The sequence below is a fragment of the Peromyscus maniculatus genome, chromosome 14, assembly GCF_049852395.1.
Source record: "Peromyscus maniculatus bairdii isolate BWxNUB_F1_BW_parent chromosome 14, HU_Pman_BW_mat_3.1, whole genome shotgun sequence".
Lineage (NCBI taxonomy): Eukaryota > Metazoa > Chordata > Mammalia > Rodentia > Cricetidae > Peromyscus > Peromyscus maniculatus.
In genome coordinates, this window is record NC_134865.1 from 11,682,152 (window position 1) to 11,694,385 (window position 12,234).

Here is a 12,234-nt window from a genome sequence, read left to right on the forward strand (position 1 = left end):
ATTTTCCTGTGTCCCCCTGTCCACGGACGCTCAGACCCAAGTAAACACACAGAGGCTAATATTATTTTTAAACTATGGCCATGGCAAGCCTCTTGATATCTAGTTCTTATATCTTAATTTAACCCATTTCTATAAATCTATACTTTGCCACATGGCTTGTGGCTTACCGGTACTTTTACATCTTGCTTCTAATGGCGGCGGCTGGAAGTGTCTCCTCTGCTCTTTTTTCTCTTCCTGTCTATCTGTATTTCCTGCCTGCCTCTAAGCTGCCTTGCCATAGGCCAAACAGCTTTATTTATCAACCAGTCAGAGCAACATATATTCACAACATACAGAAAGATATTCCCATCAATAACCACTTTGGAAAATAGCTTTGTAGTTTGTGTAAATGTTAAACATAATTTTACACATTGCCTATACCACTTTGCATCTATGTATTTATTTATTCAAGAGGATAAAATGCTTATGTATAAACACCAATATGTACATCAATGATCTTAACAACCTTCTTTGTAATACCCCAAACTAGAAATAACTCAGATATTCATTAAGAGGTGATTAGATAAAGACATTGTGTCATAGCTCATACTGGGGATGTATGTCAGTAGTAGAGTGCTTGCTCAGAATGTTGGAGGTCCTGGATTTGATTCCCAGTGCAGAGGTGGGATTATGCAGTGGAATACAACTGAGAAATAAAATACTATGGCATAACAATATGGATGAACCTTGACACAACTATGCTGTGTGAAAGAAACAAGCTACAAACTATATACTACAGAGATAAAATTTGTAAAAATGTAAACTCCACTCACATGACAGAAGGCAGAACAATAGTTGCTTAGGTTTGGGAAAGGAGAACCATGGAAGCTCAGGAAGAAGCAATATGAAGAGAAATGAGTGACTAAGCCAGGAGCAAGGACAGGGATCCACCCCTTCCCAGTCAACACCAGCATGTTCAGTAAAGCTCTTGCTGGAGGCCAGGGATGCCAAAGAGTCTTCTGATTCCTGGTTGCTCACTATCTCTTACCTTTGCCTGGATGTTATAGGTGAGGACCAAATCCTAGAGAAGGCACCTGGACACCGCAGAGTTGGACCAATGGACTAACCAGTTTACTCCCTTTCCCAAACCTTGCCCCAGTTTCTGCCATAAGTCCTTTAAAAGACTCCGAGAACAGCACCTTGACGGTACCCAAGCCCTGGGGACCCCTCTTGCTATAAATCTAAAGTATCTCTTCCCCTCTTTAGCTCTCAGTTATGAATCAAAAAAATCTCTTTAATACTCATCTTCTCTGTCTGTGAATTTCCTTCTTTGAATTCTCAAGACACCCTGAAGCCACAGACTCAGAAGAAATTTTGTGTGACCTGAGCACACGGCACCCTAACTCCTGAGTTAAAGCCCACCCGAGTGTTGAAAAACTTCATCCCTCTCAAAGACATCCACAAATTTTCCTATATCATGATGAGAGATTATAGTGGTGATTCCATGTGTATGTACATATGTCCAAACTATGCACTTAGATAATGTCTTAGTCACTGTTCACATGCTGTGAAGAGACACCATGACTAGGGCAACTCTTATAAAAGAAAACATTGAATTGAGGGCTGGCATACAGTTTCAGATGGTCAGTCCATTATCATCACAGCAGGAAGCATGGTGGTACATAGGCAGACATGGTGCTGGAGAAGTAGCTGAGAGCTATTCTGATTAGCGGGAAGCAGGCAGAGAGAGTGACACTGGGCCTGGCTTGGGCTTTTGAAACCTCAAAGCCAACCCCCAGTGACACACCTTCTCTGACAAGGCCACACCTCCTAATCTTCTCCAAATAGTTCATCAACTGGGGACTAAGCCTGAAAATATATGTACCTATGGGGACCATTTTCATTTAAACTACCACACCTATCAGTTCATTCTTCAACTAGGAATGAGTAGTGACTGAGATGAAGATCTCCAGACTATCTTTTAAATGTAAAATATTAATTTTGGAGGCATGAAGGGTCAAGGTCACTAAGCCACGTTTCTCTCAATGATTTCCTTCAAATGACATGAGGCAGTGTTGATATGCAATTGTCCTTGGTTATTATGCAAGGAGTGGCAGTCGAGTGTTCTAGACCAAAAGGAGATTTCAAAATCTTGTTTTTTCTTTTGGTGTTAGAGAAATGGTACTGACAAACACTTTGCATTGTTCACTTTGACAGAATGTGTAGACACCTGGAATTGTTTCATTGTTCTCTGACTCATCTCCTTCCAGACACTCAGCAGGCAGTGTGCATGTCACAGAGTTCTGGAAAGCAAGCACGTCGAGGTGATACCTAACCTGTTTGGATGCCTGGCAACCCCATGAACCCTGGGTGTGTCCACAGGGGAGAAAGAAGCTGAAGGTTTGCTCTGTGAAATCACTGTTACTGTGTTTCCTTTGCAGCCATTACCCATGATTACGGTATGGCACACATTTCTGGAGAGTCACTGGTGCTTTGGGAATTCTGGATTGCAGAGACAGTCCACGAAATTTGTCTTTAAAGGATATTGGAAATTTGGGAATGTTTTTTTTCCCCTAAGTTTCTACCCATGAGTTAAAGAAACTGACTCTGGAGATTGAGTTCCCAGTGCATCTCAATCCTAAAGGAGAGAAATCAGCTCTGCAGCAGTGCGGAAGTGTGCTCTGCATCCACTTCCTTCTGGTTGTCCTCGATTGTCAGGAGCCTCTAATTTCAGCTAAACCACATGGTGGCTGACAGAGAACCTAAAATAATAGTTTTGGTCACTTTTGTGACATTTTGATGCTTCTCCAGGTGCAATAGGGTAGTAGATACAAAAAAGCCAGTGGGCATTGCCTTTTCTTCTTTCTCATTTTATTATGTACATTTATGGCATGTCATGAGACAAGGGGCTGCCATTTCCGGTCAGAGCCAGTCTGGGAAGAACTGGACTCTGGCAAAAGAGTGTTTCTTTGACATGGTTGCTGAGTCAGGGCATGTTTCTTTGGTTCTGGGTTCAGGGATAAAGTGTTTCTTTCTCTGACTCAGGTCCCAGATCCAGGCTGTGTTTCTTTCCCTGGTTCTGGGTTCCAGGGTCAGAGTGCTTAGGGATTGGTTGGTTTCCTGCTCTGTGATTGGTTGGTTTCTCTGGTCAGTTGGTCAGGGGCAGAGTTCATTTCACTGGTCAGTCAGTTGGTCAGAGGCAGAGTCTGCTTCACTGGTCAGTTGGTCAGGGGCAGAGATGGCTCTGACCTCAGAGCCAAACTGTTTCTTTTACTGGCCTTTCTTAGCTTTTTGTCTAATTCTAATGTTAGGGCATATTTCTTTCACTTTCTCTGATTCCAAGGACAAAGAGAGCTTCTTTGGCACTGGTTTCAGAGTCAGGGCATGTTTCTTTGGTTCTGGGTTCAGGGATAAAGTGTTTCTTTCTCTGGCTCAGGTCTCAGGTCTAGGCTGTGTTTATTAAACTAGTTCTGGGCTCCAGGGTCAGGGTGGGTTTCTTTAGCCAGCCCCTTTCCTCTACAATCCTTTCCTCTTACTAAGCCTCTGAGCATTAGGCTTTGTAGAGCCATTATGATTATGAGTGGAGTTACTATATTTTAATTTGGTCATAATTTTTAATGTGTTAATTTTGCTGAAGGTAGAAAAACATATTTACTTTGAGTTTCTTATGATGCTTCTAGATTTTTATCTTTTAATGTATGTTTCAGACAGAGATAAGAATCAAGCACTACAATGACAACCTATTTGGAATTTATCGAACAAAATGAAGAACGAGATGGGGTCCGGTTCAGTTGGAATGTTTGGCCATCTAGTCGGCTGGAAGCTACAAGAATGGTTGTTCCGGTGGCAGCCCTGTTTACACCTCTAAAGGAGAGACCCGACTTACCACCCATTCAATACGAGCCTGTCCTGTGCAGCAGGACAACTTGCCGAGCAGTTTTGAATCCTTTATGGTAATCAAAATACATGGGAGGAAGTACTGTGGTAATATAGTTCAGAACTGTAATTTGTGCTGAGGGGTTAGCTCAGTTGGTAGAGTACTCACCTAGCACACACAAAGTCCTGGGGTCAGTCCCCTGCTTCACATAAACCAGCACACACCTGAGATCTCAGCACTCAGAGAGTAGAGGCAGGGCAATCAGAAATTCAAGATTATTTTCAGCTGCATAGCAGATTCAAAGCCAAGCTGGGCTACATGACATCTTCTCAACAAAAAGAAAAGGAAAATAAATGGTTTCTTATTCATTTATGTAAAGAATTCTGCTTTTTCTGTTTACGGTTGTAGTCTAGGAATCCCAAGAGCTTAAGTTTTAGTATTCTACTTACAATGAATTAGTAAAGTGAAGAGACCAGATACAAATGTCATTATAAAAAGTATTATATCCTATTAATGGTACTGGCTGTGTATGAACCTATCTTATGACTTGGAAAAGTCATAAATGAGTTGGGGTGGTATTCAAAAGGTGCTATTATTCCTAAGGCAAGATCTCAGGAAACATTTTTTAAATTTCCCTTTCTTCTGCCTTTCCTCCCATCTAGTTTGTTAGTGAATGCAGTCAGTTCTACCTCCAGAGCGCTGTGGATTCTCTGACTTTTACTTGGTGTTTGCTGATGCTGGGATTATAGGCTTACCCAGTCTTTCCTATCAATGTCACATCTTCCCAGCTTTTCTCTGAGCCTTGAGCATACCAACTAAACTTACACCTGGCACTTTGCAAGTGTTTGTTAATTCTTCATATAGCATTCTGCCTGTGTTCTCCTGTCATTGGCTTCCTTTCCTTCAGGCTGCTCTTCAAGTTTGAAGGATCTCCTTTGGTTTTCTTTGTTATTATCTTCGTTGTTGTTGTTGATTTATGTTTTGTGAGACAGTCTCACTGTGTAGCCCCGGCTGGCCTGGAACTTGTTATGTGACTAGACTAGCCTCGAACGTGCTGCATACAGTCCTCCTGCACCTGCCTCCCAAGTGTTGGGATTGCAAGAATGTACTACCGTGCATACCCAGGAAGGCTCTGCTTTAAAGTAGCTGTTCCAAACACTTTCTCTAGAAATAGCTCTCTTTGTTTTTTTGTCTGTGTAATTAAAACAAATAATTTGTGTTTGTGTGTACATGTATATGTGCTTGTGTGCATGCATGTGTGGTACTATGGAGGTCAGAGAACAACTTTTGGAAGTTAGTTCTCTCCTCCTAACATGGCTCTGGATATTAAACTGAGGTTGTTAGGCTTTCTTGGCAAGCACTTTGACCCAGTGAGCCATCTTGCTGGCCCTTTAATCTTTATTATTGCTACTTAAGTAGTATTTTCAGCTGGGTGTGGTAGTAGAAGCCTACAATTCTAAAGACTTGAGGGGTTGTGGGTTCTAGGTCAGCCTGGATGTTTTAGGAAGATCCTGTCTCAAAACAAAACGGGGGTACAATTTAGTTTAGTGGTAAATGTTTGTCTAATGTGTGAGGCCCTGGGCTCATGTCCCCAGGAATAAAAAGCAAATCACTTTGATCATCAATTTCACTCCATGTTTTTGAATGAAATTAATTTTATTTAAATTAAGGTCCTTGTAAAATTGAACTGAAACATTGCCTAACTAATCTGTTTTTTCTTAAAACAGTCAAGTGGATTATCGAGCAAAACTCTGGGCTTGCAACTTTTGTTACCAAAGGAATCAGGTAAGGACATCTCCTACAGATGCTAATGCTGTAGTGCTGGTCCTGTAGGGGAATGCTTATGTAAAAAGGATAAAATGGTTATAACACAACAATCCTTCTTTTCATTCCATGTATGGGTTGTGTGTTGGTGGGTGTGCATATGCAAGGTTGAGCATGTGTAGGTCAGAGGAAACTTGAGGGATTTAGTTCTCTACTTATACCATATGGACTCCAGGGGTCAAACTCAGGTAGTCAGGGTTAGAAGCAAGAGCACTTAGCCACTAAGTCATCTCACCAGCCTGAAAAATATCTTTTTAATAATTAAATGAGACCAGCCTGGTCTACATAGTGAGTTCCAGGACAGCCAGGGTTGCATAGAAGACCCTGTCTCAAAAACAAACAAACAACAACAACAACAACATAAAATGCAGACAAAAATTTAAATGATGAGGAAACAATTTTGAGTTTAAAACTTTATTTCTGGCAATAATTTGGTAACTTTTTTTTCCTGTTTGCAGTTTCCACCTACATATGCTGGGATATCTGAACTGAGTCAGCCTGTTGAGCTTTTACCCCAGTTTTCAAGCATTGAATATGTAGTTCTGGTAAGAACATAAGAGTAGGTATTTAAGAAAGCTGTAAGTGACAAGGACTTATGTCAGGATAATTCTGAAAATGGAGGTCCTGTTAAGGGCCTGACAAATCGAATTGAGCATTTCACAGTTAAGAAACATTAAGATCAATTTGATGAAGGTAATTTCTGACTGGAATTATTTGATGATTATTCAGATACTGGGTAGGATGGTGTGATTTGATCAGTTAGGAAGAACATTTCAGCTTCATTTTATAATTGGAGGTCTCTTGACATATATTTGGTTAATAGAATACTAAATTCTGCTGTGTGTTCAGGAGTTTATGAATGAACATACCCTTGTTGCTTATGGATTTTATTGTGGAGAGCTGGGCAGGTTAGGTCATGCCTGTAATCACAGAACTTTGCTTATGGAAGCAGAAGGATCAGGGGTTCAAGGTCATCTTGGTCTATGAGTCCACCTGGACTTTATGAGACATATCTCTAAACAATAAAGATCAAAAAAGGTGTGGAAATTTAAAAGTATAAATATATTTTTGAGACAGTGCCTGTCTCTAAAGCCCTGGCTGACCTGCAGCTCCCTGTGTAGAGCAGGCTGCCTCTGACTGCCTCTATAGTGCCTGGATTAAAGGTGTGCATCATTATGGCTGGCCAATAAAAAATATCTGAATGTGGTACAGGAACAGAATTGTGGTTCACTAGAACTAGTTACTACATTTGCCAAACCTGGCTAGGTTTTGATTTTCTGAAAAGTCATCCCAGGCTTAGGTAATTTTTTTTATAAACATTATCTTATTATTTTAAATAATTTTTTCTTTTTATTTTATGTATATTGGTGTTTTGCTTGCATGTATGTCTGTGTAAGGGTGTTGGGTCCCCTAGAACTGTAGTTACAGTTGTGAGCTGCTATGTGGGTGCTGGGAATTGAACCTGGGTCCATTGGAAGAGCAGTCAGCACTCTCAACTGCTGAACCATTTCTTCAGCCCTTCATTATTATTATTATTATTTTAAAAATTATTTAACCATAACTGCCGGGCTGACTGGGTGGTTAAGGAGACTTGGTGCTCTTGCACCTGTGTCCGTTTGTTTAAAATTGCCTGTAATTGCAGCGCCAGTGCATCTGATGCTCTGTTCTAGGCTTTAAACCTCCACATATCCACACAGATATGTGGTTAAAAAGTGAAATGAAGTCTGGCGGTGGTGGCGCACGCCTTTAATCCCAGCACTTGGGAGGAAGAGGCAGGCAGATCTCTGTGAGTTCTAGGCCAGCCTGGTCTACAGAGCCAGTTCCAGGACAGGCATCAAAGCTACACAGAGAAAGAACCCCATCTTGAAAAACAAAACAAAACAAAAGAGTGAAATAAACCCAAACGAACAAAAATAATTAAAAAAAAAATGACTATACTTACAGAAATTCACTCAAGTAGAAATACACATATTACTTGTGTGCTGTTTTTGGTAGAATGCTATTCAACTTATTCTATATAGTTTTGACCAAAAACTTGGTACATGGTTTATGATTTTAAAATAAAATATTATCTCATTTATTTTTTTATTCAGCAAAGCTAATCTTGAATTTGTTGTTCTAAGTGAAATCTCCCCGATAGCTGAAGCCATAGGTGTTCCTGTACCTGGCCTGAACTTTGTAGTTGTTAAATTATTATTTGAAATACTTTAAAATTATTATTATTATTTGTGACAAAGTCTCATGTATGTCACGTTGCCTATGTAGATGAAGATAGCCTTCAACTCTTGGTGGTCCTGTGCTGGGGTCACAGGTGTGCATTACTACACTCAGTTTGAAAAGTAATAAATGCTTACAAGAAAATAAACTTCATGTAATTAAATAGAAAACCAAAGCCATGCCCCACCCCCGTGTGTGTCTGTGTGTGTGTGTCTCTCTCTGTGTGTGTGTCTATGTCTTTGTGTGTGTGTGTGTGTGTGTGTGTGTGTGTGTGTGTGTGTGTGTGTGTGTGTTTGGAGGTCAGAAGAGAGTTTTCCCGAAGTCAGTATTCTCCTTCCACTGTGGGTTTTGGGATGGACTCAGGTCCTCAGGCTTGTGCCACAAGTGCTTTTACCTGCAGAGTCACCCTGTCAGCCCTTTACACTTCCTTTTTCACTCAGTGCTATGTCTTAGCTCTCTCCAGGATTACGGATATTACCTGTTTCATTTCTATAATGGTTTTATTAGAATTCCACTGCATGCACATATTAATATTTCACTGTTTTCAGTTTTAATTAGTCCCTGGTTGACTGTCTTGAATATTGTTATACAATGCTAATACCTTTATAAGTCCTTTCCTTACTGCATTTTTTTTTCAAGCGTGGTCCCCAGATGCCTTTGATATTTCTCTATGTGGTTGATACTTGTATAGAAGATGAAGATTTACAAGCTCTAAAGGAATCTTTGCAGATGTCATTGAGTCTTTTGCCACCTACAGCTTTGGTTGGACTTATTACTTTTGGGAAAATTGTCCATGTTCATCAACTTGGATGTGAAGGCATTTCAAAAAGCTATGTCTTCAGGGGAACAAAGGATTTATCTGCCAAACAACTGCAGGTGGGTAAGAATGGGAATGCTCAACCTATTCTTTTGTGGATTATTGTATGTTAATAAATACCTTCTAGATGCATGTATTTCTAAAAATAATTTATTCTTATTTTATATACATTGGTGTTTTGCTTGCATGTATGTCTGTGTAAGGGTTCAGATCTTGGAGCTACAGACAGTTGTTAGCTGCCATGTGGATGCTGGGGATTGAACCCAGGTCCTCTGGAAGAGCAGTCAGTGCTCTCAACCACTGAGCCATCTCTCCAGACCCTAGATGCATGTACTTTTAAAAACCATGGTGAGTTCACTTTGTTATGATTGCAATATGACAAGGCTTTAGCTTTAGTATTAACATCAGTTTTGTTTCTTGTGTAATTTAGCTGTCATCCAAATTGAAGACTTTCTACTTTTCATAGTGTGTCTTGATATCTCTTCATGACCACATATATAACCTGCTTCATTTCTGTAATGGCTTTATTAGAATTTCAGTGTATGCTCCTAATTAGGATTTCACTGTGTGCATTGTTTAGTTAGTGACTGTATGTGCAGGTGTGTGTGTGTGTGTGTGTGTGTGTGTGTGTGTGTGTGTGTGTGTGTGTGTGTAGGCTTTAGGACAACCTAAGGCATTGTTATTCATCAAACACACTCTACTTTATTTTTGAGACAGGCTCTCTCATTGGCCTGGAGCTTGATGATTAGGTGAGGCTGGGTGGCCATTAAGCCTCAGGTACCATCCACCAGTCTCTATCACTCAAGTAGTAGATTACAAGTTTGCACCATTACACCCAGATTTTGTTTGTTTGTTTGTTTGAGACAGGGTTTCTCTGTGTAGTTTTGGTGCCTGTCCTGGAACTTGCTCTGTAGACCAGGCTGGCCTCAAATTCACAGAGATCCACCTGCCTCTGCCTCCTGAGTGCTGGGATTAAAGGCTTGTGCCACCACTGCCCGGCTCACCCTGATTTTTTTTTAAATGTATTATGGGGTTGAACTGAGGTCTTCATGCTTTTGAGGCAATTATTTTACTAAATCATAAACACTTTCCTAACTACACTGTCTCCTTTGCCTAAAACTATCTACTTTTAACTGTATCTTTACAATTTGAAGTGACTGGGGGTATTTTACTGGTCTCTACCTCAGCCTCCTGAGTGCAGGGCACAGGGTGGTGTCACTGTGCCTGGCTCTGAAGTTTGTTCTTGTCTTAGGTTTGTTGAAGATAAGGAAGGAGACAGTTTGTGAATTGGTAACGATACTTTGAGAAGTGGTTGAGGGTCTACACTCGGAAGGGAAGGAGACTGAAGAGGATAAGTGAAGGCAAGAGATGAGCAAAGTGAGGCTTCAGAGGGTGTGGGCTTCCTTTCATAGTGACTTGGAAAGGAGGATCATTTATTTTCATGAAGCAGGAGAATTGGTACAGGTTGAGTATTCCTTATCTAAAATACTTAGAAACAGATGTGTTTGGGGTTTTAGAAGTTTTGGAACTCCATGAAGACCAAGTTTGTCTCCAATCCACAGAGATTGCCCTGCTTCTGCCTCATGTGTACTATTTTCTTTCTTTCTTTCTTTCTTTCTTTCTTTCTTTCTTTCTTTCTTTCTTTCTTTCTTTCTTTCTTTCTTTCTTTCTTTCTTTCTTTCTCTCTCTCTCTCTCTCTCTCTCTCTCTCTCTCTCTCTCTTTCCTTCCATTCTTTTCTTTCTTTCTTTTTTTAATATTTGTGAACATGGGTATGGGAAGATGGGATACATTCTGAGAAATGTATCGTTAGCCATTTTCATCATGGTGTGAACATAGAGTACTTATATCAACTAAGCATCTATGGTACAATAGGTGATGTAATCTTAGGGACTCATCATTGTGTGTGGTCCATTATTGACTGAGATGTCATTCTATGGCATAACACTGTCTATAAAGAGATATTTTGGGGATGACACCCAAGTGCAAGCTAAAATAATTGATGTTTAATGTGTATATGCTTATAGACACAGCCTGAACATAACTGTATAGAATATGTTTAGTACATCTGTATTTTGATTCTAGTGCATCATGTGAAGTCACGTGTGGAATTTTCTATTGTGGCATCTAGATGACACTTACAAGCTTGTAGGTTTTGGAGCATTTCAGGTTTGAGTTTTTGGATTAGATATATAACCTGTGATAACGATGTCTGCTTTTCAGGAGTGTCATGACAATAAAATAGATTATACCTTTAAATGTTTGATTTGTTGTTTGTTTGTTTTTGTTTGTGTAGCCTTGCCTGTCCTAGAGCTAGCTCTGGCCTCAAACTCGCAGAGTTCCATCTGCCTCTGAGTGCTGGGATTAAAGGTGTATACCACCACTGCCCGGCTAATGAAGATTTTTTTTTAAATTTAAAGAAGTGTGTATGAGCCGGGCGGTGGTGGCACACGCCTTTAATCCCAACACTCGGGAGGCAGAGGCAGGCGAATCTCTGTGAGTTCGAGGCCAGCCTGGGCTACCAAGTGAGTTCCAGGAAAGGCGCAAAGCTACACAGAGAAACCCTGTCTCAAAAAACCAAAAAAAAACAAAAAAAGTGTGTATGTGTGTGTGTGTGTGTGTGTGTGTGTGTGTGTGTGTGTGTATGTATGTATGTATGCAGGCACATGAGTGCAGGTATTTGCAGAGGTAGAAGGAGGCATTGGATTTCCTCGAGTTATAGGCTGATAACGGCTGGTAGGCTAATATGTGGGCCACCTGATAGAGGTGCTGGGTCAAACCCTGGTCTTCTGCAAGAGCTGCAAGCCTCTGAACAGCTGAGCTGTCTCTCCAGTCCTTGATGTACTGCTTCATAGTGCTGCAGTTATGATTTTACACTGCTTTATTAGATAACTTCATTCCTTTCTTCTAGATTTTAACTACCATGTGAGCAGTGAGTATTTTTTTAAACCACTGTATTCCTGCTACAGAGTAGGTGTTTAAGGCAATAGTTGCTGAAAAGGATGAATGCATATAAGCTAAGAAGAAAGACATTTAAGTTAATCATTAATGCATTTTGACTGTATTAGATAAGAAGTACTTCTAAATTAGCATCCTTTTCACTCCATCAGATCTTGTATTTGCTCTCTCCTGGTGAATTGCTACTGAGAGAGCTCAGTTTCCACAGCTCGACTGTTTGCTTTCTGGGGAAAAGAGACCTTATGCTCATTTTGTGTTCCTAATTTGTAGTAGAGCACCTTGAATATCTTAAGAAGTTGACAAATATTGTGATCTCACTGTAATAATCTCTTTACAGGAAAGGCTGGAGCTCTCTAAAGTACCTCTTACTCAAGCTACACGTGGGCCTCAGGTCCAGCTGCCACCTTCTTCCAATAGGTAATTAATATGGCAAACAGAATTCTATAATTCAAGCAGGTACTTAAACAGACCATGCCCTCAACTTGAACAAAGGCATTAGGTGATAGTATAATATTTAGTAATGTTAGGGATATAAATAAATTACAGTACTATATAGTTGTAAAA

General features: G+C 40.3%; 1 protein-coding gene across 3 annotated transcripts in view; it reads left to right on the plus strand.

Annotated features, from left to right (window-relative positions):
* Positions 1 to 718: 718 nt before the first annotated feature.
* Positions 719 to 12,234, plus strand: part of LOC102920034 (protein transport protein Sec23A-like) — a 52,654-nt gene continuing 41,138 nt past the window's right edge. Inside the window, exons 1-6 of one of the 3 annotated variants that reach the window (XM_076550602.1) lie at positions 719 to 2,379; positions 3,687 to 3,932; positions 5,584 to 5,641; positions 6,139 to 6,225; positions 8,537 to 8,773; positions 12,008 to 12,087. In XM_076550602.1, the coding sequence (XP_076406717.1) occupies positions 3,712 to 3,932; positions 5,584 to 5,641; positions 6,139 to 6,225; positions 8,537 to 8,773; positions 12,008 to 12,087 (683 nt within the window). In that variant the 5' untranslated portion in view covers positions 719 to 2,379; positions 3,687 to 3,711. Of the gene's footprint in view, positions 2,380 to 3,129; positions 3,197 to 3,686; positions 3,933 to 5,583; positions 5,642 to 6,138; positions 6,226 to 8,536; positions 8,774 to 12,007; positions 12,088 to 12,234 lie in introns of those variants that run through there. The other 2 variants (XM_076550601.1, XM_076550604.1) reach the window with 2 other exon arrangements.